The sequence below is a fragment of the Oryx dammah genome, unplaced genomic scaffold (genome assembly GCF_014754425.2).
Source record: "Oryx dammah isolate SB20612 unplaced genomic scaffold, SCBI_Odam_1.1 HiC_scaffold_27, whole genome shotgun sequence".
NCBI lineage: Eukaryota > Metazoa > Chordata > Mammalia > Artiodactyla > Bovidae > Oryx > Oryx dammah.
The window spans coordinates 420,648-447,957 of record NW_024070211.1 but is presented as its reverse complement, the minus strand read 5'-3'; the positions used below and the strand labels follow the sequence as shown (position 1 = coordinate 447,957).

General features: G+C 48.1%; 1 protein-coding gene across 1 annotated transcript; it reads left to right on the top strand.

Annotated features, from left to right (window-relative positions):
• SPATA21 (spermatogenesis associated 21) lies at positions 1-27,310 on the top strand. The gene is made up of 7 exons (XM_040228425.1): positions 1-488; positions 858-946; positions 6,228-6,365; positions 9,421-9,492; positions 9,608-9,725; positions 26,243-26,418; positions 27,069-27,310. The coding sequence occupies exons 1-7, from the start codon at positions 1-3 to the stop codon at positions 27,308-27,310; spliced, it is 1,323 nt and encodes a 440-aa protein (XP_040084359.1).

The window sequence follows — 27,310 nt, the reverse complement described above, 5'->3', positions numbered from 1 at the left end:
ATGGGACCGTCTGGCTGGCCGGAGGCCTCCTGCATCGCCTGCCCGTCCCGTTCCCAGGAGGCGGTGGACACGGGAGCGAGGGGGCTGGACCCCACGCAGAAGCAGCCTCAGGGGCCCGTGGCGGCCGTGTGCGCCCGGGACCCTGGCAGCGCCCGGCCTGGCTTCATGAGGCGCCTGCTGGAGGTGGAGGAGGAGGAGGCCGCACTTCGGAGAGCCGCGAAGGCCCGCACCCTGCCAGGCCGGAGGTGCCCCCGGGCCCTGGGTCCCGTGCCCACTCCCACCCCCAGCCTGCCTCCGCCCCTGCCTGCGACCCAGGCCCCGGCCTCCGCCTCCGTCCCCGCCCCGGCCTGGGCCCGGCCGCCCGCCCCCGCGGGGACGCCTGGCCCCGCTCCAGGGCCCGTTGCCGTCCTGCCAGTGCCCGCGTCGGATCTGGCCTGGAGAAGGACAGAACTTCTGAGCCACAGCGGGGAGAGGAGCCTGAAGGCACGGTAAGAGCCACCCCAGAAGGCGCTGGGACCCGAGAGCGCGGCCCCGCGGCGCCCAACCCCCCTCCAGACTCCCGTCCCGGCGTCGCGCCCGCATGCCCCTCCCGTGTGTCCCCTCCTCGTCCCCTGCCTCTCACACGGAGGTCCTTTCCTCATCGCCAACCCTGCTTCTCTTTCGAACCCGTCTAGATGCCCCTCACCTCTGCATCGCACCCCCAGGTCACTCAAAGACTCCTGTGACCTCTCAAAGCCTCCCCAGGGTCCCTCCTATGACCCTCCTGCCCCGGCTGCCCCCTCGCTCCCCCAGCTTTCGGGGTCCGGGGCGGGGGTGGGCGGCCGGATGTGCCCTGGGCCCGGCTCTGTCCTCTGCAGGCAGGAGCTGGAGGAGCGCTGCCTCCTGAAGGTGTGTCAGACCTGGGAGGAGAGGGCAGAGGAGCACCTCACCATGAAGCAGGAGGAAGGTGAGCGCGGGCCTTCCCGGGAGGTGGGGGGAGGGCCCTCTTAGTGCCGGGGGCGCGGGGGGGGGGCCCGGCCCTCAGTCTTTGGGCTGGCGGGTCTGGGTGGGGTACGGGCTGGCCGATCACTCCACAGCCCTGTGTCCATCCCAGCCTGCACTGGGCTGGCGGCGTGGCGCAGGGCAGAAGGCTGACCCGACACCTAGTCCCTCTTCTCTTCCCGAGTGGTCTCTGAACGAAGGGAGCAAGCCCTGCAAAGCTCTCTTGTTTTTGGAGGCGTTTCTGCCTCCTCCGGCACAAGCCCACTCTCTAGGTCCCCTGGAGAGGCCACCAGGGGTGGAGGCAAGACTCCAGCGCCCCCTCCTGTGCTAGACCACCCCTCACCCTTTAACAGGTCCACTTGCCCTGAACACGTTCCTGACCCACATTAGGTCTGCTTGTGCATGCGCTGGACAGCCCAGCTACTTATACTGGGCTGCTGTCTAGGAAAGAGCAGCGTTTACTGCAGGCGCCAAGCTAGGAGTCCAGGCAGCTTAAAAGGCCCAAATCCCCACGGCTTTCAGGAAAACTGTTTAAGGACAGAGTGAGGGAGTATGTCACAGGGTTCCTCATCAGTTCGTGGGCCTTCTTCTGATTGGCTGCTGGTGAGGTCACTGGGCGTCAACATCATCAACCTTCTCATTCCAACCAGCCTGCCAGTGGTCGCCTTTTGCTGTGCTTGTGGCCAGCTTACGGTTAACTTCTTCCACTTGGTGGGGGTGTCAGTTCAGTTCAGTTCAGTCCAGGCGCTCAGTCGTGTCCGACTCTTTGCGTCCCCATGAATCACAGCACGCCAGGCCTCCCTGTCCATCACCATCTCCCGGAGTTCACCCAAACTCAGGCCCATCGAGTTGGTGATGCCATCCAGCCATCTCATCCTCTGTGGTCCCCTTCTCCTCCTGCCCCCAATCCCTCCCAGCATCAGAGTCTTTTCCAGTGAGTCAACTCTCTGCATGAGGTGGCCAAAGTACTGGAGTTTCAGCTAAAGAACACCCAGGGCTGGAGCTCCTTGCCATCCAAGGGAGTGGGGGTGTCAGCATCTGCAAAGCGGCTCGGGACAGGCTGATCACCTACAGTCCTTGCAGTGCGGGAGTGGTGGTCGCTCAGCCGTGTCCGGCTCTGTGTGACCCCACGGTCTGTAGCCCGCCAGGCTCCTCTGTCCATGGATTCTTCAGGCAAGAATACCGGAGTGCGTTGCCATTCCCTTCTCCAGAGAATCTTCTGACCCAGGGATTGAATCTGGGTCTCCTGCAGATTGCAGGCAGACCTGCAGGCAGATTCTTTACCGTCTGAGCTGCAGGGAAGACCCTTTAGTCCTTGAGGAGGAACTAAAGTTCCTTGACCTTATATGTCTAAACTAGTATTACTTAGTCTTGTTGGACTGTTTTCCCTTTCTGCCTTTTTTTGCTTCTCTGACTGAATCCATTCTTTGGGACTCGGGAAGGCCTAAGAGGCTAAAAGTCTACAAACAAGAGGCAGACAAGGGGACACAGTGCAGAGGGGTCTGTCCCAGGAAGAGTCCCTAGAGTCCTGTTACACACAGCTCCCCACTCATCCACCACATCCCACCTCCACCAAGAAAATTAAAAGCCTGAACGCCCACCTTGGGTGAGGCGCCCTTTGCTCCCCAGCGTCCTTAGTTCGGGCCCTGTGACTCCCTGTGCTGTGAGGAAGAGCAACTGCTGCTTCCTCTGGGCTCTGCGAGGGGCCTAAGCTGCTGTGCACACCGGTGACCCAGCAGGCCAGCCCTGGCCTTGGACGGCGGTGGGGGTGCGCTCCCTCCTTCCACCCTGCACTCCTCCCTGCAGTCTGAGCCCCAGGCAGGGCCAGGGGGGTCCTTCTGCCTTCCTTGAATACACTCTTTGGCTCCCTAGGGCCGGATCCTTGAAGTTCACTCTTTAAAAAAAAAATGTTATTCGTTTGGCTGAGTCGGGTCTTAGTTGCAGCGCGCAGGATTTCTTGTGCCAGGCGGGATCTTTCATTTCAGCGCACGGACTCGAGCTGTGGGGTGAGGGTTCTGGAATACGTGGGCTTGAGTACTTCAGTGTGTGCACTTAGCTGTGCCCTGGCATTTGAAACCTTAGTTCCCTGACCGGGCATCAAACTCATGCCCGCTGCGTTGCCAGGTGGATTCTTAACCACTGGGCCACCAGGGAAGTCCCTTGCTCCTTTCAGCTTTAAAGCTCTCTACCCTTTCTGGAGGGCTTTTCTAAGTCCAGCACCCATTGCCCCACCTCCTTGAGCCAAGTTCAGGGACAGCATGACACACTGGCATAGAGACCCAGCATCCTCCCAGGACTTTCAGCCCGCCTGGTGGGGAAAGAGACGGTCACCTGCTCTGATGGCCCAACCACCCTGCATTTGAGATGATCTTAAATGAGGGCTGTTCTGTTTATCTCCTTTTCAGCCTGCCTGCCTGCTGCAGCTCACCGCTGACTCCAACCCTAAGCCCAGCCCTACCTCTTCCCCACATTTCAGTTCTGTGTGTCGGAGTTACAAGGCCTGTGATGCCCCAAGTGCTGAATTAATACAGCCTCTCTGGGAGCATCTCTTGTCGTTCTGTCCCTCTTGTTGTTCAGTCGCCAAGTCTTGTCCAACTCTGCAACCCCATGGACTGCAGCACGCCAGGCTTCCCTGTCCATCACTAACTCCTGGAGCTTACTCAAACTCATGTCCATTGAGTCAGTGATGCAATCCAAATATCTCATCCTCTGTCATCCCCTTCTCCTTCCGCCTTCAATCTTTCCCAGCATCAGGGTCTTTTCTAATGAGTCAGCTCTTTGCATCAGGTGGCCAAAGTACTGGAGCTTCAGCTTCAGCATCAGTCCTTCCAGTGAATATTCAGGGGTGATTTCCTTTAGGATAGACTGGCTTGATCTTCTTGCAGTCCAAGGGACTCTCAAGAGTTTTTTCCACCACCATAGTTGAAAACTTCGATTCTTTGGTGCTCAGCCTTCTTTATGGTTCAGCTATCACATTCATACATGACTACTACAAAAACCATAGCTGCGACTATTACGGACCTTTATTGGCAAAATGACATTTCTGCTTTTTAATATGCTGTATAGGTTTGTAATAGCTTTTCTTCCAAGGAGCAAGCGTCTTTTAATTTCATGGCTGCAGTCACCATCTGCAGTGATTTTGGAGTCCAGAAAAGAAAATCTGCCACTGTTTCCACTTTTCTTCATCTATTTGCCATGAAGTGATGGGACCAGGTGCCACGATCTTAATTTTTTGAATGTTGAGTTTTAAGCCAGCTTTTTCACTCTCCTCTTTCACTCTCATCAAGAGCCTCTTTAGTTCCTCTTCAGTTTCTGCCATTAAAGTGGTATCATCTGCCTATCTGAGGTTGTTAATATTTCTCCCAGCAATCTTGATTCCAGCTTGTGATTCATCCAGCCCAGCATTTCACGTGATGTACTCTGCCTACAAGTTTAATAAACAGGGTGACAATACACACCTTCACCTTGCACCAGGAATACCACCAATTCAGGGCACCCCTGCTGTGTGCCCGGCAGTATGCTAAGTCCTTCACAGCCAGGTTCTCATATAACTCTCACAACAGCCTTGACATACTCCTTTCCCAATTTTGAACCAGCCTATTGTTCCATGTTCAACACTATCTACCCACCTTATAGATAAGAAAATTGGGGGTCACAGAAGTGCTGTGACTTGCCCACTGAAACTATATTAGTTTGCTTGGGCTGACATAAGGAAGTACCATCAGCTGGGTGGCTTAAGATCTATGTCCCCGTAGTTTTGGAGTCTAGGAGTCCCAGATGGTGTGTCAGCGCGTCTGGCGCGTCCTCTTCTCTTTTCGGTTGGTTTCTCCCGGAGCCTGCCTCCTGGGTTGCAGCTGGCTGCCTTCTCCTGCGTCCTGCCTTTCCTCTGTGTGTGTGCAGCCCTAACGTCGCTTGTGTGCCCAGATTTCCTCTTCTCTTAAGGACACCCCTTAGGTTGGATTAAGGGACTTATTTAAATATAATCACCTTTTTAAAGGCATTATTTCCAAATACAGTCACATTCTAAGACAAGTGGGGGTGGGCAGGGCCGGTGTCAAGGCTTCAATACACGAAGGTAGGCAGCGAGCACGATGCAGCGTGTGTAACAGCGACCCTGAGTCTCAGCAATGGCGGAGCCAGTCTCATCAGCAGGCCTATTGATTCTAGCCTGGACTGTGCTGTGAGCTGAGAAACCAGCGCCTCCCTTGTTAGGACCAGGACGTAACTTTTCTATCAGCTGATGCCATTCTGGGACTTGAGAGAGTCCGCGACTGAGGAACATCCTCCTGGGTCCTCTGCTCTGATCCAGACAAATGGAGTTATCTTAGAGGCTGTGCTTAGTTGCTCAGTCATGTCTGACTCTTTGTGACTCCATGGACTGTAGCCTGCCTGGCTCCTCTGTCCATGGGGATCCTCCAAGCAGGGATCCTGGAGTGGGTTGCCATGCCCTCCTCCAGGGGACCTTCCCAACCCCAGGATCAAACCCAGGTTTCCCACATGGCAGAGGATTCTTTACCATCTGAGCCACCAGGGAAGCCCGTCCTAGAAGCTATGCCCATCCAGATAAGTAACGCTAAGCCGTGTCCAACTCTTTGTGACCTCGTGAACTGCAGCCCGCCAGTCTTCCCTGTCCTTCACTATCTCCCAAGGTTTGCTCAGATTCGTGTCCATTGAGTTGGTGATGCCATCTAACCGTCTCATCAGCTGCCACCCTCTTCTTTTGCCTTCAATGTTTCCCGCATCAGGGTCATTTCCAATGAGCCGGCTCTTTGCATCAGGTGGCCCAAGTATTGGAGCTTCAGCTTAGATATGTAACTGCAGAGCCCCAAAGCCAAGGCACAGACTCGAGTCAAAAAGACCTGTCTGGTGCGCTAACCTCTGAGCCTCAGTTTCCCCATCCATACAAGGAAATATGCATTCTACTCTTAAGAGTCTGTTGTAAGAATTACATGATAACCTGGCTGCGAAGAACTTAGCATAGTCCCTGGCACACAGCAGCGGTGCTCTGAGTGGGCGTGCTCCTGGTGCTGGTGAGGGCGGCCCGCTGCGCCCGTGGCCTGACCCTGTACTAGAGAGCGAGGTGCGTCTACGGACCCTGTTCCTCCGCGTTTCACGCTTGTGGTTCACTCGTCTCTTCACCCAGCCATGAGATAGAGGAGGTTCGCCCAGGGGTACGCGGAGCGGATGGGATGCATGTTAGAGACAGGAAGTGACCACGCCCCTCCCCACTCCGCCGCCCACCCCAGCCTTCCGCAGCTACTTTGAGATCTTCAACGGTCATGGTGAGGTGGACGCGCAGAGCCTGCAGAACGTCCTGCTGCTTGTAGGCATCTCCCTGACAACGGCCCAGGTGGAGGGTGCCCTGAGGAGCGCTGACATCGACGGTGAGTCCGGGGGAGGGGGGGGGCTTCATCCTGAGCCCTGGCGGGATCAGACTCACCCGCAGCGTGAGGCCTGTGCAGTCACACGGGGCTCAGTGACAGGATCCTGACTTTGGTCCACCGCTTTGCTGTTACAGTCTAGAAATTCTTGATAATTTTTGAACGAGGGGCCCTGTTCTGCATTTTTTTTTTTTTGGTTGCACTGGACCTTCATTGCAGCACTCAGACTTTCTCTAGTCGCAGTGCTTCTGGGCTTCTCTTGCTGTGGAGCAGTGGGCTTAGTCACCCTGCCACCTGTGGGATCCTAGGTCCCTGACCAGGGATGGAACCTGAGGCTCCTGCATTAGAAGGCGGATTCTTAACCACTGGACCATGAGGGAAGTGTTGCATTTTCATTTTGCTCTAGGCAAATGCAAATAATACAGCTGGTTCTGGCTCCCAAAGTTAGTGATTCCTGAGGACCTACACAGTGCCAGGTCCTGGGGGCCCAGAGATGACCAAGACCTAGTTCCTGACCCTAGGATGTAGGTTATCTCCGAGATCACTCCTCCACGGCATTATGTGTGCTCCATCGGACATTCCTCTGTGACCTGGCCACCCGTTTTACCGGCTGTATGGCCTGGGACAGGTCGCTGAAGTTCATCACATCTCAGTTTCCCCGCCTGTAAAACGGGGCTCACAGCAGTTACCCGTCTCACTGAAGTGCAGAAAAGATGGAATGAGGTAACCCAGACAAAGCACAGAGCACTGCACACGGCACACAGACTGCGCCCAGGAGACGCTGACCACTGGCCTCGTCCATTCTCTAGATGCTCTGTAGCTGCCTGCGGTGTGCCCATTCCTGTGCTGGGCACTGGCATAAAGGGGTGTGTAAGACCTGTGAGATCTGCCCTCGAGATGTTCGCACAGTCATGACGCAGAAGGAAGAGTTGCCAAAGGCAGCAGTGCGCACGGTGGCTTGGATAAGGGATGAGGGAGGAAGGCTTCCTGGAGGAGGCGATGCCTGAGCCAAATGGCGAAAGAGCAAGCAGGAGTTAGGCAGGACAAGAAGGGCACTCCTGCTGGCAGCAATAACTTGCACACAGGGCCCAGGGCCCAGGATGAGGAGCACTGTCCCACTGTGGTTCAGTGACTAGATGCAGGGAACACAGCAGAGTGGTGGGGGCCTGGGCTCCGGACCCCCGAGCGTGGATCTGCTTCCTCCGTCACTGTCTGAGGGTGAGTCCTCACTCAAGCTAGGCTAGGCATCGGCCTCAGCTTGGTCCTTGGGTGATCCCAGGCAACAGCCTGTTTTTCTCTGTGCCTCAGGCCTCGTCTATGACAAGGGGATTAGAGTATTAGCGCCTGCCGCTCCCCCACACCCCCCACCCCAAGGATGACTTTAAGGATTAGAGACCACTCATTAATTTGTCAAGCAGTTGAGAGGACTGGCCTCTGCTCCCATCGCTCCATGGCAAATAGAAGAGGGAAAAGTGGAAGCAGTGACAGATTTTATTTTCTTGGGCTCCAAAATCACTGTGAACAGTGACTGCAGCCATGAAATTAAAAGATGCTTGCTCCTTTAAAAGAAGGAAAGCTAGGACAAACCTAGACAGCATATTAAAAGGCAGAGACATCACTTTGCCAACAAAGGTCCATCTAGTCAAAGCTATGGTTTTTCCAGTGGTCATGTATGGATGTGAGAGTTGGACTATAAAGAAAGCTGAGTGCCAAAGAACTGACGCTTTCAAACTGTGGTGCTGGAGAAGACTCTTGAGAGTCCCTGGGACTACAGTGAGATCAAACCTGTCCATCCTGAAGAAAATCAACCCTGAATATTCGTTGGAAGGACTGAAGCTGAAGCTCCAATACTTTGGCCACCTGACGTGAAGAGCTGGCTCATTGAGAAAGACCCTGATGCTGGGAAAGATTGAAGGGAGGAGAAGCGGACGACAGAGGATGAGATAGTTGGATGGCATTACTGACTCAATGGACCTAAATTTGAGTAAATTTCAGGATATAGTGAAGGACAAAGGAGACTCGTGTGCTGCAGTCCATGGGGTTGCAAAGAGCTGGACACAACTTAGTGACTGAACAATAATAACAAAGTTGAGAGAGCATTTCCCAAGCACTTCTTTGTTTTAAGTCCTGAGGACACAATGCAGAATAAAACACCCAGTGCCTGTCTACCAGAGCTTCTGTGAAACCCCAGGTCTTATGAGTGTGTGGTTGAAGTACAAGTGTTTTATGAGAAGGTTCAACTGGGAGTCTGACCTACACTGGTCTGACTTCCCTCAGGAAGTGGTGGTCAAAGGAAGCATTAAGGGAAAGAGTTGGAGGGAATTCCCTGGTGGTCCAGTGGTGAGGGCTTTGCACTGTTACTTCCGGGGCCAGAGTTCAGTCTGTGGTTGCAGAACTGCATCGCATGGCCACAAGAAACAAAAACAAATAAACGAAGAGTTAGCATGTGGTGGAGAGAATTCTGAGATGAGAGCACAGCATGTACAACGGCCCAGAGTAGGGGAGGAGGGCCCCCGGTGGGAGCAGGTTAGTGCTGGGGGAGCTTGGCACCTGGTGAGGCTGCAGACAGCAGACGGGCAAGTCTAGCGGGACTTTGAAGGCCACAAGGGGAACACTGTAGGTAAAGATACGTGCTCATGCAAGACTAACAGACTGTAATAAGAGTTGCTGACATTTGTTGAGCATGTGTTTATGTGCATGGCCCTATTCTAAGCACAGTGCCTCCATTTCTCTGCCTTGAGAAAGGTGTTATGTCATCCTTACCCTATTAGACGAGAAAACTAAGGCTTAGTGGGGCTAAGAGACTTCGGCAGTGTCAGAGATAGTGAGTGACATGAACTCAGACCGCTGCTTCTAAAACCTTCTGGGAGCCTCTAACCCAGGAGATTTTAATTATTTTCCTTCTACTTCCCCGTGTGTCCCGCACTTTCTACATCGACAATGTGTTACTTTTATAATCAACTCCAACAAGTAAATGCTAACAGCCGTGCCTGGGTGGCAGTGTCCGAGCCTGCTCTGGAAGGCCCCTGCCCACTCTGTATTCTTCTGACCCCCCCAGGAGATGGTCACGTGAACTTCAAAGACTTCTTGACCGTGATGACAGACACCAGGCGCTTCTTCTGCTCTGTAGGTGAGTAGGGGAGAGCCCAGGGCACTCAGAGCTGGGGGGGGGGCAGGTGGCTAGTAGGGGCTTGGGCACCCTGGGGTGTCAAATGGTAACGGCAGCCACCATCCCATGTCTCCAGAACAGAATGCCCTGACGGACATGGCTCCTCCAAACCCCCACACTCTGTTCTTTGAGATCCTATCCCTGCTGGTGGAGATGCTGGCCTTACCCGAAGGAGCTTTAGAAGAGATAACCAGGTGAGTAGGTCTGGTGGTTGTGGGTGGAGGGTTGTAGGCACAGAAATAGCACCTAGCCATTTGGCAGTGGAGGATTTTGGATAGTTAGGACTCTTAGTTGCAAGCGAAACACACATGAAACTGGCTTATGCAAAAGGGGAATGTACTGGCTCACATCACTGCTCAGGGCTTCAGGAATGGCTGGATCCAGGAGACCAGCTGATACTAGTCAGGCTTTATCTCTCCTGCTCATCTCTGCATTGGCTTCAAGCTCTTCCCACAGTGAGAAGGATGGCAACTGGCAGCCCTTACTCATTACCCTCCTTGTTTTGCAACCTCAGCAGCAAGAGGAATAGCTTCTTGCAGTACACATATAGCAATCCCAGAAAGAAAATGTGACAGAACCTGTTTGGGCTGGACAACAAGAGATGGAAGCCTCCCCACATTTCTAGAGTGGGCTGGTGGGTGGTCCTTCTCATCTAAGAAAGAGATGGCTGTGTACAAAAAAATGACATGGACACTTGATGGGTAGAAGCAAAGGGTCGCTCTTGCAGCGCACAGAGGCTTGTCTCTGTTGTTGAGAAAATTGGATCATTTTTTCCTACCACAGACCAGGCCTTTTCCGCAGGGGCCCGAAGAGGGGGAATGATTACATGCGTTTTAGCAACACCAACTTAGCAAACCCCAGAGACAAGAGATCTGTCTTCTTTCCAGCATCTCTAAATCACTAAACATATACAGCCTGAAGATGGCAAATGTATAATTTAAAAAGCAATAAAACAAATTCCCACGTATCCATTTCTTCAGTTTAAAAATAGGTAATTTCTAATCATCTTGAAGCCCCTGAGTGCCCTACCCTAACCACAGAGTACTTTCTCTCGTAACAAGAACCAACCCTTATTCATTTGCTTTTTGTTTTAAAAATCTCACTGCTTATTTTTCCCCATGTCATTCATTGAAAATTTCAAATGTATGGCAAAGTTAAAAGAATTTTACGGTAAACAGTTAGATACCCACCGCCTAGATTCTACTGTTGCCATTTTGCCATTCTTTTACCTATCCATCCCTCTATTCTTCAATCTGTATTTTTTATTTCGTTTTATAGTAAATTATAGTCATTTCCCTCTAAATACGTCAGTATTTTGGGCTGGGCAGAAAGTTTGCTGGGTTTTTCATAACATCTTACAGAAAAACTTGAACATACTTTTTGGCCAACCCAATACACATATCAGCTAATGATCAATATTTGCATAGAGCTTCCCCACCCCTATCTTTTGAGATTCATATAATGTACATTTGGTGAAATGCACAGATCTTAAGTGTATCATTTAGTGAGTCTCAACAAATTCCCACACCCCAGCAACCTGAGCCCCTGTCAAGTTATACAAAATTTTACTATCATTCCAGAAAGTGCCCTCATGAGCCTTCCCATCTGGTCCCTGAAACTACACTTCTTTTAATTTTTTTTCCATCACAGATTGGTTTTGTCTGTCTTACAACTTCATATAAATGGAAACATACAGAGTACAGTCTTTAGTGTCCAGCTTCCTTCACTCAGCACAATGCCTTTCCCCCAAAACTTTAACATTAAAAAAAAATCTTACTTATTTGGCTGTGTCAGCTCTTAGTTGCAGCATGTGGGATCTTTTGCTGCAGCGTGCCAGCTCTCAGTTGCAGCACAGCCTGACTGTGTGTGTGTGCGCGTGCTCAGTTGCTTCGGTCGTGTCCAACTCCCTGGGACCGTATGGACTGTACCTGCCTGCTCCTCTGCCCCTGGGATTCTCCAGGCAAGAATACTGGAGTGGGGTGCCATGCCCTCCTCCAGGAGATTTTCCCAACCCCGAGATCAAACCCATGTCTCCTGTACTGCAGGTGGATTCTTTATACCCTCTGAGCAACCTGGGAAGCCCATGACTATATCACGATATAACCTATTTGATCAGCAAATGGACATTAGGTCTGTGTTCAGTTTCCAGCCATGGTAGAAACAGTGTGACTGTTTTGTATCTGTCTCCTGGGACACCTGAGCAAGAGTTTCTTCAGAGCTGTAGTTTTGAAACTTTTTGATCTAGGAAATCTGTTATTATTTTTTATATTTGAATTTAAGACTGAGAGATCTAAAAAATAAATATCTATTTGTTTAACAAAGATAAGCTATGTGATATTCTAGAGAAGACAGGGATCAAGACCATCCCTAAGAAAAAGAAATGCAAAAAGGGAAACTGGCTGTTTGAGGAGTCCTTACAAATAGCTGTGAAAAGAAGAGAAGCGAAAAGGAAAGGAGAAAAGGAAAGATATATCCATTTGAATGCAGAATTCCAAAGAATAGCAAGGAGAGATAAGAAAGCCTTCCTCAGTGATCAATGCAAAGAAATAGAGGAAAACAATAGAATGGGAAAGACTAGAGATCTCTTCAAGAAAATCAGAGATACCAAGGGAACATTTCATGCAAAGATGGGCACAATAAAGGACAGAAATGGTATGGACCTAACAGAAGCAGAAGATATTAAGAAGAGGTGGCAAGAATACACGGAAGAACTATACAAAAAAGATCTTCATGACCCAGATAATCATGATGGTGTGATCACTCACCTGGAGCCAGACATCCTGGAATGTGAAGTCAAGTGGGCCTTAGAAAGCATCACTATGAACAAAGCTAGTGGAGGTGATGGAATTCCAGTTGAGCTGTTTCAAATCCTGAAAGACGATGCTGTGAAAGGGCTACACTCAATATGCCAGCACATTTGGGAAAACTCAGCAGTGGCCACAGGACTGGGAAAGGTCAGTTTTCATTCCAATCCCAAAGAAAGGCAATGCCAAAGAATGCTCAAACTACCGCACAGTTGTACTCATCTCACGTGCTAGTAAAGTAATGCTCACAATTCTCCAAGCCAGGCTTCAGCAATACGTGACCTATGAACTTCCAGATGTTCAAGCGGGTTTTAGAAAAGGCAGATGAACAAGAGATCTAATTGTCAACATCTGCTGGATCATCGAAAAAGCAAGAGAGTTCCAGAAAAACATCTATTTCTGCTTTGTTGACTATGCCAAAGCCTTTGACTGTGAGGAATATAATAAACTGTGGAAATTTCTGAAAGAGATGGGAATACCAGACCACCTGACCTGCCTCTTGAGAAACCTGTATGCAGGTCAGGAAGCAACAGTTAGAACTGGACATGGAACAACAGACTGGTTCCAAATAGGAAAAGGAGTACGTCAAGGCTTGTCACCCTGCTTATTTAACTTATATGCAGAGTACATCATGAGAAGTGCCGGACTGGATGAAGCACAAGCTGGAATCAAGATTGCTGGGAGAAATATCAATAACCTCAGATATGCAGATGACACCACCCTTATGGCAGAAAGTGAAGAACTAAAAGGCCTCTTGATGAAAGAAGTGAGTGAAAAAGTTGGCTTAAAACTCAACATTCAGAAAACTAAGATCATGGCATCTGGTCCCATCACTTCATGGCAAATAGATGGGGAAACAGTGGAAACAGTGACTGACTTTATTTTGGGGGGCTGCAAAATCACTGCAGATGGTGACTGCAGCCATGAAATTAAAAGACGCTTACTCCTTGGAAGAAAACTTATGACCAACCTAGACAGCATATTAAAAAGCAGAGACATTACTTTGTCAACCAAGGTCCATCTAGTCAAGGCTATGGTTTTTCCAGTGGTCATGTATGGATGTGAGAGTTGGACTGTGAAGAAAGCTGAGCACTGAAGAATTGATGCTTTTGAACTGTGGTGTTGGGGAAGACTCTTGAGAGTCCCTTGGACTGCAAGGAGATCCAACCAGTCCATCCTAAAGGAGATCAGTCCTGGGTGTTCATTGGAAGGACTGATGTTGGCGCTGAAACTGCAATACTTTGGCCACCTGATGTGAAGAGCTGATTCATTGGAAAAGACCCTGATGCTGGGAAAGATTGAGGGCAGAAGGAGAAGGGGATGACAGAGGATGAGATGGTTGGATGCCATCACCGACACAATGGACATGAGTTTGAGTGAACTCCAGGAGTTGATGATGGACAGGGAGGCCTGGCATGCTGTGGTTCATGGGGTCACAAAGAGTCAGACATGACTGAGCGACTGAACTGAACCTCATTACATGTTAATCAAAAACATTTTAAATAAAAAAATAACAGTACTTTCCAAAACAAACAAAAAAGTTAATGAGAAGAATGTCATTGCTTTACAGTATCGAGAATCTCTTCAGCATCTGGAGTAAAAGAAGTTGGCTGGATTTTCTTATCTGCTTCTGCATTCAGTCTGTTGCAATCTGTTTTTTTTCAGTTGAAGACTATGAAGAAATAAGTCATCACACAAATATGTAATTGGAAAAAGCATTTAACAGTTTTTTCATTTAATAGCCACATATCATGGAGATTTTTTTTTTTTTTTTACTTTTTGGAGCAAGCACTTAAATGAGGAACATTTCTTTGAAAACAAAAGAGAAACAGAGGTTAATGGGAACAAATTGTGAACTCAGTTTTTGAGTCCAGAGGGTAGTTAATTTCGAGGATTCTTGAGTGAGGGACTTCCCTGGCAGTCCAGTGGCTGAGACTCTGTACTCCACTGCAGGGGGCATGAGTTCAATCCCTGGTTGTGGGAACTGGGATCCTGCGAGCCCTGAGGCTCAGCCAAAAAAAAAGGAGGCTCTCTGGGGACTCAGGAATTTTCTGGCTTGCAGTTCAAATGTCTTTGGTGATGGCATCGGGTGTTTCGGTGAACTAATAGCATCAGGCATGCAGGTTTTTATACATAATCTGTTGTGAGTTTTTCCTTTTGAAGTTTAAGTTGCTTTATCTTGCAGGGCACTGGGGGAAAGGGCAGTCCTAGTTTTTAGTGATGCCAGCTCAGGAGGGTGGGAGGAAGGACAAGCTTACCGACACGATACACAAAATGGCAGGAGGCAGTTTATACAGAGGACAAAAGGCTCAAAGTGAGTGGACTGTCCTGCGACCGACAAGGGTGTGACAGCTTTTGTTGAAACATAGAATGTTTCTCTCCACAATAATGCCAATTTTTTCAAAGAAAATCAAAGACTAATTTGTTTGTGAAAATAAGTCTAGTCTCATTAAGCATGGCTAAATTATTTAAAAATTTATTGTTTTGTTATTGAAGTGTAGTTGATTTATAATGTTGTGTTTCAGCAAAATGGTTCATACATATATATTTTATAATTTATATTATATATAATTATTGGGACTATATATCGTCATATATAATGCATATATATTAGGTGCTAGGATTGGGTTCTTTTACTGTGGAAGCCCAGGTTTGATCCATGGTCAGCAAAACATCCTGTATGCTGCACAGCACAGCCAAAATACAAAAGTATATATATATATATTTAAAAAGAAATCACAGAAGCAAAGAACATTCAGTTCAGTTTAGTTGCTCAGTCGTGTCCAACTCTTTGCCACCCCAGGACTGCAGCACTCCAGGCTTCCCTGTCCATCACGAACTCCTGGAGCTCACTCAAATTCATGTCCATCGAGTCCAAAATGCCATCCAAACATCTCATCTTCTCTCGTCCACTTCTCCTCCCGCCTTCAATCTTTCCAAGCATCAGGGTCTTTTCTAGTGAGTCAGTTCTTCGCATCAGGTGGCCAAAGTATTGCAGTTTCAGCTTCAGCATCATTCCTCCTAATGAATATTCAGGGTTGATTTACTTTAGGATTGACTGGTTAGATCTCCTTGCAGTCCAAGGGACTCTCAAGAATCTTCTCCAACACCACAGTTCAAAAGCATCACCTCTTCAGTGCTCAGCTTTCTTTATAATCCAACTCTCACATCCATACAAGACTATTGGAAAAACCATAGCTTTGACTAGATGGACCTTTGTTGGCAAAGTGATGTCTCTGCTTTTTAATATGCTGTCTAGGTTGGTCATAGCTTTTCTTTCAAGGAGCAAGTGTCTTTTAATTACATGGCTATGGTCACCATCTGCAGTGATTTTGGAGCCCAAGAAAATAAAATCTCACTGTTTCCACTGTTTCCCCATCTGTTTGCCATGAAGTGATAGGATCAGATGCCATGATCTTAGTTTTCTGAATATTGAGTTTTAAGCCAACTTTTTCACTCTCCTTTCACTTTCATCACGAGGCTCTTTAGTTCTTCACTTTCTGCCATAAGAGTGGTGTTAATCTGCATATCTGAGGTTATTGATATTTCTCCCAGCAATCTTGATTCCAGCTTGTGCTTCATCCAGCCCAGTGTTTCTCATGATGTACTCTGCATATAAGTTAAATAAGCAGGGTGACAATATATAGCCTTGACACACTCCTTTCCTGATTTGGAACCAGTCTGTTGTTCCATGTCCAGTTCTAACTGTTGGTTCTTAACCTGCATACAGATTTCTCAGGAGGTAGGTGAGGTGTCTGGTAGTCCCATGTCTTTAAGAATTTTGCACAGTTCGTTGTGATCCACAGTCAAAGGCGTTGGCATAGTCTATAAAGCAGAAGCAGATGTTTTTCTGGAACTATTTTGCTTTTTCGATGATCCCGTGGATGTTGACAATTTGATCTCTGGTTCCTCTGCCTTTTCTAAAATCAGCTTGAACATCTGGAAGTTCACAGTTCATATACTGTTGAAGCCTGGCTTGGAGAATTTTGAGCATTACTTTGCTAGCGTGTGAGATGAGTGCAATTGTGCAGTAGTTGGAACATTCTTTGGCATTGTCTTTCTTTGGGATTGGAAGGAAAAGTGACTTTTCCAGTCCTGTAGCCACTGCTGAGTTTTCCAAATTTGCTGATATATTGAATGTAGCACTTTCACAGCATCATCTTTTAGGATTTGAAACAGCTCAACTGGAATTCCATCACTTCCACTAGTTTTGTTCATAGTGATGCTTTCTAAGGCCCACTTGACTTCACATTCCAGGATGTCTGGCTCCAGATGAGTGATCACACCATCATGATTATCTGGGTCATGAAGATCTTCTTTGTACAGTTCTTCTGTGTATTCTTGCCACCTCTTCTTAATATCTTCTGCTTCTGTTAGATCCATACCATTTCTGTCCTTTATTGTGCCCCTCTTTGCATGAAATGTTCCCTTGGTATCTCTGATTTTCTTGAAGAGATCTCTATTCTTTCCCATTCTGTTTTCTTCTATTTCTTTGCATTGATCACTGAGGAAGGTTTTCTTATGGTTCCTTGATATGATTTGGAACTCTCCGTTCAAATGGGTATTTCCTTTTCTCCTTTGTCTTTAGCTTATCTTCTTTTTTCAGCTCTTTGTAAGGCCTGGTCAGACAACCATTTTGCCTTTTTGCATTTCTTTTTTCAGGATCGTCTTGTTGAATGCCTCCTGTACAATGTTACGAACCTCTGTCCATAGCTCTTCAGGCACTCTATCAGATCTAATCCCTTGAATCTATTTGTCATTTATACTGTATAACTGTAAGGGATTTGATTTAGGTCATACCTGAATGGTCTAGTGGCAAATGCTCTACGGCAAAGAACATAGGAACTTCAACATATCGCTCTCTTCTTTTTTTCTTTAAATTTACTGTCATGGTTGACATACATTAAGCAATGCACTTTAATTGTACGTTTTGTTTTTGGATTGAATTCATACCATTATAATGGTAAACATCTGGTAGAGATAACATATGCTTGTTTGACTAGTCTCAGCTGTATAGAGGTTTTTTTTTTCTTTCCTTAAGCCAATTAAATACAGCTCTCTTACAAGCTAATTTTTAGCAATACCGTCTGGAGTAGAAAAACATTAAATGCATATATATATATATATATATATATATATATATATATATGTATGTATATATACATGGGGTCGCAAAGAGTCAGACATGCCTGAGCGACTGAACAACAACGATATATACATATGCATATGTGAACATACAGACAGGTGCCAAGACAGGTCTTAAAGCTTTCATTTAAAGCCTTAGTTATGAGGTAGGTACAGTAATATGAAGTTTACTAGTCTATAAAAAAAATAGTTGGATCCAAATTATATTTCTGGCAGATGGAACAAGTTAACATCAGTTGCCCAGAAGGCTAAAGCTTGTTACTAATTTTTGCAGAGAAGTGCTTTAAGACTTTTGGTTCCACATGCCCCTTCTAAGTTTTGTTCTCTTTCCAATGTCCTGATCTTTTACAGTGTCTGAAAGTGCCTTGAGACAATAAGGTTTTGGGACTGGTAAGCCTGGCTTGGAATTACTCCTAGAGGCACATTGGTGTTTTTTTAAAGAGTTGCTTTACAAGACAAGGACAGTTGTTTTTAATTCTCAAAGAACTGGGTTGCTGCTTGCATGATACCAAGAAGGGTGACCTACCCATCCAGTACATTATCTTGGATTTGTTTCTCATTTATATCAAGGAGAAGACTTTTCCTTCCAGTCTCCAGATGGAAATTGCAAGACTCCTCTGTGTTCTAGATTTAGAGCTGTGTGGCTTTGGAATATTTTAATAGATCATTCCACAAAGACTTCAGAATTTTTTTTTCCCCTCTGAGCACCATAGTTTTATTTTAGCTTAGGAAACACAGTCTCTAATATCAGGCCAACTTCTAACCATATAATCCCTTAAAAAAAATCACTTCAACATCTTGTCAGGTTTCAGCTGGTACAAACAGTAAATTTTACTGGCAGTACCGAACTTTTTTGTATTTTTCTTGTAAAACCAAAGGCATACCTGTTTCAAGTGACTCAAAACCAAAACTGATGAGCTTTTTATGACTTAACCACGAATGCAAGAGGCATCTTCAAAGAGGGTGCAAAACATACAGCCCTCCCAAGATCCAGAGTCACCCCCAAGACAGCTAAAAGAAAGCCTTAAATAAGCTCCGCATCTCGTGAACTGTTGATGGTCCCTAGAATACTAGCCATAAACGGAGCGTGACCCACATTCTGTGAGGACATCTGCGTATTCTCAGGGCTGCCAGGCTGACAACTGGCCACCTACAGTCACAGACCAGCCCGACAACCTGCATGCCTGGGCACGCAGACAGCCAAGAACTCAGGACAGAAAATGAGAAAAGGGGAAAGCGATAGCTGTCCCTTGGGAGTGTCACTCAGTCGTGACTGACTCTAGTGATCCTATGGACTAACACCCACTCGACTCCTCTGTCCATGGAATTTCCCAGGGAAGAATACTGACGGGGGTTGTCATCTCCTTCTCCAGGGGCTCTTCCCAACCCAGGGATGGAACCCACGTCTCCTGCACTGCTGGCAGATTCCTTACCGTCTAAGCCACCAGAGAAGGCCGTGCCTGGGATGGAAAGGATCAGTGACCAGGGGTTACCCAAAACCAAACTCGCAAGAGTCTCATGCCAAATAACTAATTCTTAAATTTTTTTCCCTGCTGATCTGAATTTGGAAAGGAAGGAACAAGAGGGAATTATTACCTTCCTCTCTTGGCCAGCCTTCCCTGGTGGCTCAGTTGGTAGAGTCCCCCAGCAAGGGGGACCTCCCCCCAGGAGGCCACCTACAATTGCTGACCCCGGGGTCTGATCCCTGGGTCGGGAAGAAGGAAATGGCAACACGCTCCAGTATTGCCTGGGAAATCCCATGGATAGAGGAGCCTGGCAGGCTGTAGTCCGTGGGGTTGCAGGAGTTGGACACAACTTAGCGTCTGAGGTGAGCATTTGACCGGGCACTACAGAGACCCAGGAGGCTGATGTGGTAGGAAACGCTGACACCGGCCGGGTTAGTCAGGACCCAGGGTCTCTCAGGGGTGGCCCTCCTTTCCCCCTGCCCCAGAGGAGGGTGTCCCAGACAGTGCGAACTCATCCCTGGTAGAAACATATGGGAGCTGAAGTTTTCCCCTGTCCTGTTAGGATTTTCAGCTGGGACTGACATAAAACAGGAGAAAATCATAAAATGTACTTACATGTACAAAAGAAGAAAAACGCTCACAAGAAAAATGGAGACCCAAAGAAGCGACTAGGCCTAAGTGCCTATATACTAGCTTGAACAAAGAGTAGTCACTGTAGAAAAGTAACTAAGTGATGTGGTGGCGATGGTCTAGTCACTAAGCCGTGTCCAAGCGTTGCGACCTGATGGATGTAGCCCACTAGGCTCCTGTGTGCCCCGGACCTCATACGGGCAGGCTGAAGGAAAACAGCACTTAACTGGACACAGTTCTCTTGGCCTCTGCGCCTCATCTCTTGTGATAAGAATGCTTCTTCCTCCTACCATAGAGAAGGTACCTCTCACATGGCATTTTTATCTCCTGCTTTTAGAAAGAAAAAGGAAGGTCAGTGTACCCCTCTTGCATCTACAGTTTATCAAGTGTCTTTAATTCAAAATAAGCAGTATGGGAGTTCCCTGGGGATCCAGTAGTTAGGACTTGGTGTTTTCACTGTAGTGGCCTGGGTTCGATCCCTTGTTAGGGAACTAAGATCCTTCAAGCCTTGTGACAGAGCCAAAACCAAACAAAAAACACCCACAAAACCAAAATAACCAATATCCCAAAGTGGCATATTGTGGGGGTTGCAGGTTCTGAACTTCAAAAGTAAAAACAAAAAACAGTGTAGCCCACAACTCAACGGCACACATGCTTTTCCTCAAGACAATCATAGTATGCAGCAGCAGGGCTTTATAGGCACCTCCTTGGTGGTCCAGTGGCTAAGATGCCTTGTTTCCAACGCAAGCGGCCTGGGTGCAATCCCTGGTCAATCCACATGCTGCAACTAGGACCTGCTGCCCGAGTAAATAAGTACTTTTTTAAAAAGAATCTTTGTAGAGGGGCTTCCAGGTGGTCCAGGGACTGCAACTCCACACTCCTAATGCAGGAGCCCAGGTTCGACCCCTGGTCGGGGAATTAGATCCTGCCTGCAGAAACTAAGAGTGCGTGCTGCACGTGTCGCAACTGAAAAGATCCCAAATGCTGCAACTGCGCATCCTGCGTGCGTGTGCTGTTACTTCGCTCACCTCTGACTGTGGCCTGATGCACTGCAGCCCGCCAGGCTCCTCTGTCCATGGGGTTCTCCAGGCAAGAACACTGGAGTGGGTTGCCATGCCCTCCTCCAGGGGGTCTTCCAGACCCAGGGATCAAACCCACGTCTCTTGTGTTTCCTGTTTTGGCAGGCGGGTTCTTTACCACTGGTGTGCTGCAACTAAGACCACCAGTGCAGCCAAGGAAGAAGAACATTTATGGAATAATAAAGTGTTAAGTACTCAAGAGTCAAGGTTTAATACAATTAATAATTTTCATTTTCATTTTCATAAGGATTTTTCTTTTTTTACTCAGTGTATTTTAAATCAGAAATCATTTTTATTTCTTGTTAAAAAATTATTTATTGATTTGGCTATGCCAGATCTTAGTTGCACCATGCAGAATCTTCTGGTTACAGCATGTGAGCTCTGGCCTGGCACCGAAGAACACAGTGACTCTGAGAGGAGTTTGGTGCCGCTTCCTTGATTTATGCTAAGGTGGCTTTACCCCCCATTGTTTTGTAGCTTCAGTGCACATGTCAACAAAAAACACCAAATATCAAGAGAGTGAGAAGACAGGACACAGACTGAGAGAAGATATTTTCAAAACATATCTAATAAAAACAGTTATCTAAAATTTACAAAGCAGTTTTTAAATGAAATAACAGGGAGTCAAACAACTTGATTAAGAAATAGGCAAAAGATTTGAATAGACACCTCACCAAAGAAGATACATGGATGATCAACAAGCACATGAACAGATGTTCGACATCATGTGTCATTAGGGAATTTCAAATTAAAACAACAATGAGATACTCCTGTACACTTGTTAGAATGGTGGAAGTCCCAGACACTGTCAGTCTACACATGCGGGCAAGGATGTGGGATCAAAGGAAGCCTTGTTTTATTTCTGGTGGGAATGCAGAATGGTGCTGCCACTTTGGAAGACAGTTTGGTGGTTTCTTACAAAACTGAACAAACTCTTACATGATCCAGCAATTGTGCCCCTTGGTATTCACCCCAATAAATTGAAAATTCAGTCCACACAAAAACTTGCACACAGATGTGTACAGCAGTTGTATTGCTAATTGCCAAAACTTGGAGGCAACCACGGTGTCCTTCACTAGGTGAATGGATAAATTAGCTGTGCTACATCTATACAGTAGAATTTGTTGTTTTTCAGTCGCTAAGTTAAGAGGAGAGTGAAAAAACTGGCTTAAAACTCAGCATTCAAAAAACTAAGATCATGGCAATCTGGTCCCATCACTTCATGGCAAATAGATAGGGAAACAATGGAAACAGTGACAGCCTTTATTTTCTTGGGCTCCAAAATCACTGCAGATGGTGACTGTAGCCATGATATTAAAAGATGCTTGCTCCTTGGAAGAAAAGCTATGACCAACCTAGACAGCATGTGTCTAGTCAAAGCTATTGTTTTTCCAGTAGTCTTGTATGGATGTGAGAGTTGGTCTATAAAGAAAGCTGAGCACCGAAGAATTAATGCTCTTGAACTGTGATGTTGGAGAAGACTCTTGAGAGTCTCTTGGACTGCAAGGAGATCAAACCAGTCAATTGTAAAGGAAATCAGTCCTGAGTGTTCACTGGAAGGACTGATGCTGAAGCTGAAACTGCAATACTTCGGCCACCTGATGCGAAGAACTGACTCATTAGAAAAGACCCTGATGCTGGGAAAGATTGAGGGCAGGAGAAGAGGGGGGCAACAGAGCATGAGATGGTTGGATGGCATCAATGACTCGATGCACACGAATTTGAGCAAGCTCTGGGAGTTGGTGACAGACAGGGAAGCCTGGCGTGCTGCATTCCATGGGGTCGCAGAGTCGGACACGACTGAGCGACTGAAGTGAAGTGAAGTGAGAAAACCTGATCTGAGAAAGCTATATAATTCCAAGTACATGACATTCTGGAAAAGACAAACAATGACAGTAAGAAGATGAGTGCTGACTGGGGTGAGGGGAGGTGGGGCGAGGTGGAGCACAGACTTTTTAGAGCAACCTATTTCTGTTTTGTAAGTAAGTTCACTTGTATCATTCTTTTTTAGATCCCACGTCAGTGATTACCATATGGTATTTGTCTTTCTCTGATTATACCTCACTGTGATAATCTCTAGGTTCATCAATGTTGCTGCAAAAGGCATTATTTCATTCTTTTATGAATAATGCTCCACTTTGTATTTTATCTTCTTTATCCATTCATCTTTTGATGGACATTTAGGTTGCTTCCATGTCTTGGCCATTGCAAATAGTGCTGCTGTGAACCCTGGGGTACATTATCTTTTTCAATTAGAGTTTTCGTCTTTTCCAGATACACGCCCAGGAGTGGGATGGCTAGGTCATATGGTAACTCTATTTTTCATTTTAAGAACGTCCACACTGTTGTTCATGGTGGCTCTGCCAGTACACAGCCCCATCAATAGCATAAGTGGATCCTTTTTCTCCACAACCTCTCCAGACTTCCTCTTTATTCTTGAGTATTTTTGGCATTTATGTCTATATGGTACCGATGCACTACAATGTACTGGTTATTGATTTTTGTCTACTGACTTTCTGTTATGGTGAGAATTTAGCTGTCTGATACAACTATCCCCTCAGCTCCTCCCTGTTCCAATATATTATCATTTTTTTTACTAAATATTTGCAGTCTCTAATATTATGGCTCTGCAATTATTCATAGCTGAGCATTTATACTACTGATTTAATTTTCTTTCTTGTTTTATTTTCCCAAAGTCAACCATTCCCTGCCTTAGAAATATTAGTTTCGGGCAGTGCTGGGTCTTCATTGCTGCACGCAGGCTCTCTCTAGTTGTGGCGCAGGGCTGAGTGGCGGGGCAGGAGGCTGCTCTTCGCTGTGGCACGTGAGCCTCGTTCCGGCGGTCTCTCTGGTTGCGGAGCGCGGGCTCTAGGTGCCTGGCCTTAGTTGCCCCGTAGCATGCGGGATCTTCCAGACCAGGGATTGAACTGGTCCTTCACATTGTAAGGCATCATTCCCTGGACAACCAGGGAAGCGCTGACTTACATTTTTTCCTTTGTGTTCATCGATAATTCTTGCACCTTCCTAAAACTTGTTTCTTGGCAGCATTCTCTAAATAACTCCATTCTTCTCAGTTTTGGATTGATTTCCTTTTAGGCCTGTGACAGAGCTGTCATCTTGGGAGTCTGTAGTCATCCTAGAAATTCTTTCTTCCTTCCTTCTGATTGGAATTCTGGCTACTGGATCATATGTCTTACCTTTTCTTGGTTTGCTTACTCTTTCTTGGTTTGATTTGCTTAAAAAAAAAAAATAAATAATGGAAGCATGTTTCACCAGTAGGTTCTGGGGGTTAGAAAACTACCAGCAGGTATGGGAATGCCAGCCACTGATGTTTCTGTAGTTTAAGTTACAGTGACTTCATCTAAGCTGGCTGTCTGCCATCGTGGGATCTGTTCACCATCTTTGTTAACATTTGTCTTTCTTCTGTGTTAGGTCTCTTGTTTCCTATATGTATCTCTTTTCTTTTGTGGTTTCTGCCCTCATTTTGGAAGAACATGCCCTCTAGGAGCTTCCTGAGAAAGGATGCATGGGAGGCAAAAGTTTCAAGATTTTGTATGTCTACAAAGTGCTTATTCTGTCATACTTACTGAATAGTTCAGCGGGGTACAGAATTCTAGATTAGTGTATTGGTTAAGGAATAGACCTGTGTACTGTAGTTTAAAGAACATAGTTTATTTCTCTCACACGGATGGTCTGGAGGAAGCAGGCAGGAAGGCAGTTGTTCAGGCACCCAGTTTCTTCCCCACTGATCGTCCCACCATTCCCTGGGTTGATCCTAAGCCAATTTACCAAAACACATCTACATTCAAGCCCGTAAGAAGCGGAAGGAGAGAGCAAGCAGTTTCCTTTAAAGTTGTGACTGAGAAACTTGCACACCCTCTGATCAGTTCCGTGGGCTTGTGTGGGGTGAAGTTATTTTCTAGTCCATCTTTTTACTCAGGATGTTGCCTTTTCAGGTCCTAATTTTACACAGGGATCTGGACCCAGTCTCCATGTGAGGGCTCTGGAGTTCATTTCCTGTGTGTGACCCTCATGAAAACCCCCAGCTCCAGGCTGTAGGGACAGGCAGAGGCCCGGCTTAGCCAACAGCTGAAGCCCTAGGGGCTGTCCATTGCTCTGAGCAGCGCGCACACCCTTCACCACTGCCTGGAGCTCCTGGTGGGCTGGACCTCCCAGCTTGCTGCCCATCTCCACCCCCTTCCCCCCGACACACACCACCTCTCGCCCCTTCTGTTCCCAGAGCTCACCAACTCTTTCCCACTTCCTGGCCTTTCCCAAGCCGTCCCCTCCGCCTGACTCTTCCTGACATCCCTTTAGCTTGCCCCCTCCTCCTTCTGCTCAGATGTCGCCACCTTGGAGACTCTCCCTGACTCTGAACAACGGAGTTCATCACTATCCCTTACTCAGCTTTTGTCTCAAAGCACCCATCACTACTCAGATGAGGACCATGATTTTTATTTGTTCAGGATCTGACTCTTGACTAGATAAGGGCCTAGGAAGCTAATTCAGAAAGTGATACCAGGGAGCAGAATTGAGGGAAGGGGTGTGAACAGAGGAGTTGTCGTCAATACGAGGAGGTGCTATTGAGTCAACTACCCAGGATCTTCTGAGGAGGACCATCAGTGGTGGCTCGGAATTCTTAGGGGAAGCGCGAAAAGCCTGTACACCCCAGAGCTGGCTCCTTTGTCAGGGGTGCCCCTCAGAACCGTTTAATTCCCCTGAACTTCTGGGCTGCATATGTGTCAGACAGGTCTGCAGCAAGAAGCAGGAGGTACGGTCTGAGGTGAGACCCCCGTCAGGCTGTCCCTGTGCAAAGCTGGTTGAGGCCCACAGAGAAGTGACAATGGCTGGTAAGAGGTGGGGCTGGGAGATGACACAAGGGCCTAAACAAACATCGCCTGTGTTGCCCTTCCCCAAGCACTTAGATGAGTGACCAGCACACAGCAAACACCTAATACATGTTTGAATGAATGAATGTATGTATGGCGCTGCGGTCTAGTGGGAAAAGGGAAGTAGTGATGAGTCAGCAATATTGAGTGGGCTGTGATGGCGTAAGTACAGGTTGTCGGGGGTCTATAGCTGGAGCCCAGCTAGTCTACTGGAAGAGAGGGCTTCCTGGAAGAGATGGCCCTTAAGCTGAAATCTGAAGATGAGCAGGAATTAGCTGCATGGCTGGCTTACGAAGAAGCATCTGCACATCTGAGTAAAAATACCAGTGACAGAACTCATGGTAACATTGACCAAGCTCTTTCCTTGGGCCAGTCTGCTGAATGCTTAGTGGGTCTTGTTAGTCTCTGTTTTTAACCCTATAAAAACGTTGACCAACCCACCTGAGAAGTCAGGTGACTTCCAGTGACTGGGAGAGATAACCGTTTCCCCCTACTTCACATGGGCGGACTGAGGCTCAGAGCAGGGCAGTAAGTTGCCTACAGTCACAGAAGTGAATGGCAGAGCCGGGACGAATGCCCAGAGGTCCTGAGCCCCTGCTCCTGAGCTGGCCAGACAGAACAGGGGCTCAGGAAGAGGGAGTGAGGAGGAGGGGAAAGGAGGCGCCACCATGCTGAGCTGGGCGGCACTGCCTCCCCAGCTATTACCAGCGGAAGCTGAAGGAAGGCGTCTGTAAGGCTCAGGAGACAGAATCGGCCGCAGTGCGGCTGCGGCCTCGGAAGAAGCTTCCCTACAGCCCCCCGCAGGCAGACACCCTGGAAATGCCTGAACGCAGAGTCCTCAGGGTCCTGAGCCGGCTGAAGCAGCAGAACTACGGTGAGGGCCCCGGGCTCCCCGCTTCACCCCGGGCTCCCCCAGCTGGGGCCGAGGCACGGCTCCTTGCTTTAGGCCTAGCTGTGTGCTGACGATCCGCGCCCCCCCAGGTCAGCCGCCCCACACTCTTTACCCTGAGCCTGAGCCCGGGGAGCACAGCTGGTCCCAGGACGCTGGACTGGGAGGGCAGAGGGCTGAGCAATGACCGCTCATCACTTCTTGAGCGCTCTCGGGGTCACCCACTGTGACAAGCCCTTGGCAGATGTCCTAGAATCCAGACACATTAATCACGTGTTTAGTAATATACCCCACGCATTTACGATGAAAAAACAACTTGCGTAAGGCCCCACAGCTCACGTGTCAGAGGGGGGACGTTTATACGCAGGCCAGACTCCTGCTGCGTGCCAAGTGGGTGGACAAGGAGCTTTCCGAGTGTCTAGGCATGTGCTCCTTTCTAAGCTGCTATTAGCCCTTAACCCTGCGCTCCCTTAAATCCTCCTTATCAGCTCTGGGGTTGATCTCAGGGAGGTCAAGTGAGTGGCCCAAACCCACCCAGCTTGTTGTGGCAGAGCCGGGTTCTCTCAGGCTCGACCTGGCTCCCAAGGCTGACCGTGATCTGAAACACCCCCTCCTGCCTCTTCCACCGCTGCCAGCTGCCAACCTGCAGAGCCCGTACGCCCAGGTGCCTTGCATCCCACTCTGCCCGCGGCTGGACAAGAAGACGGTCCGCCGGAAGCAGGGCGGCCACTACGTGCTGGAGCAGTGCCCCTCCAGTGGCCTGGGCCCCGACACGCACAGCACCCTCCTGCCCACTGGCTCTCAGGGAGGCAGGTGGGTACCCCCGAGGGCCCCAGCGCAGGCCCGACCGCTGCCGCGTGAGAGGGCCCGGGCCTAA

Excerpts from the sequence above, each read along its gene's own strand:
- SPATA21 (XM_040228425.1), top strand. The coding sequence starts at position 1 with ATGGGACCGTCTGGCTGGCCGGAGGCCTCCTGCATCGCCTGCCCGTCC. Across the intron at positions 9,726-26,242 it reads GCTTTAGAAGAGATAACCAG|CTATTACCAGCGGAAGCTGA; the intron begins GTGAGTAGGTCT and ends CTGCCTCCCCAG. Across the intron at positions 26,419-27,068 it reads GCTGAAGCAGCAGAACTACG|CTGCCAACCTGCAGAGCCCG; the intron begins GTGAGGGCCCCG and ends CACCGCTGCCAG.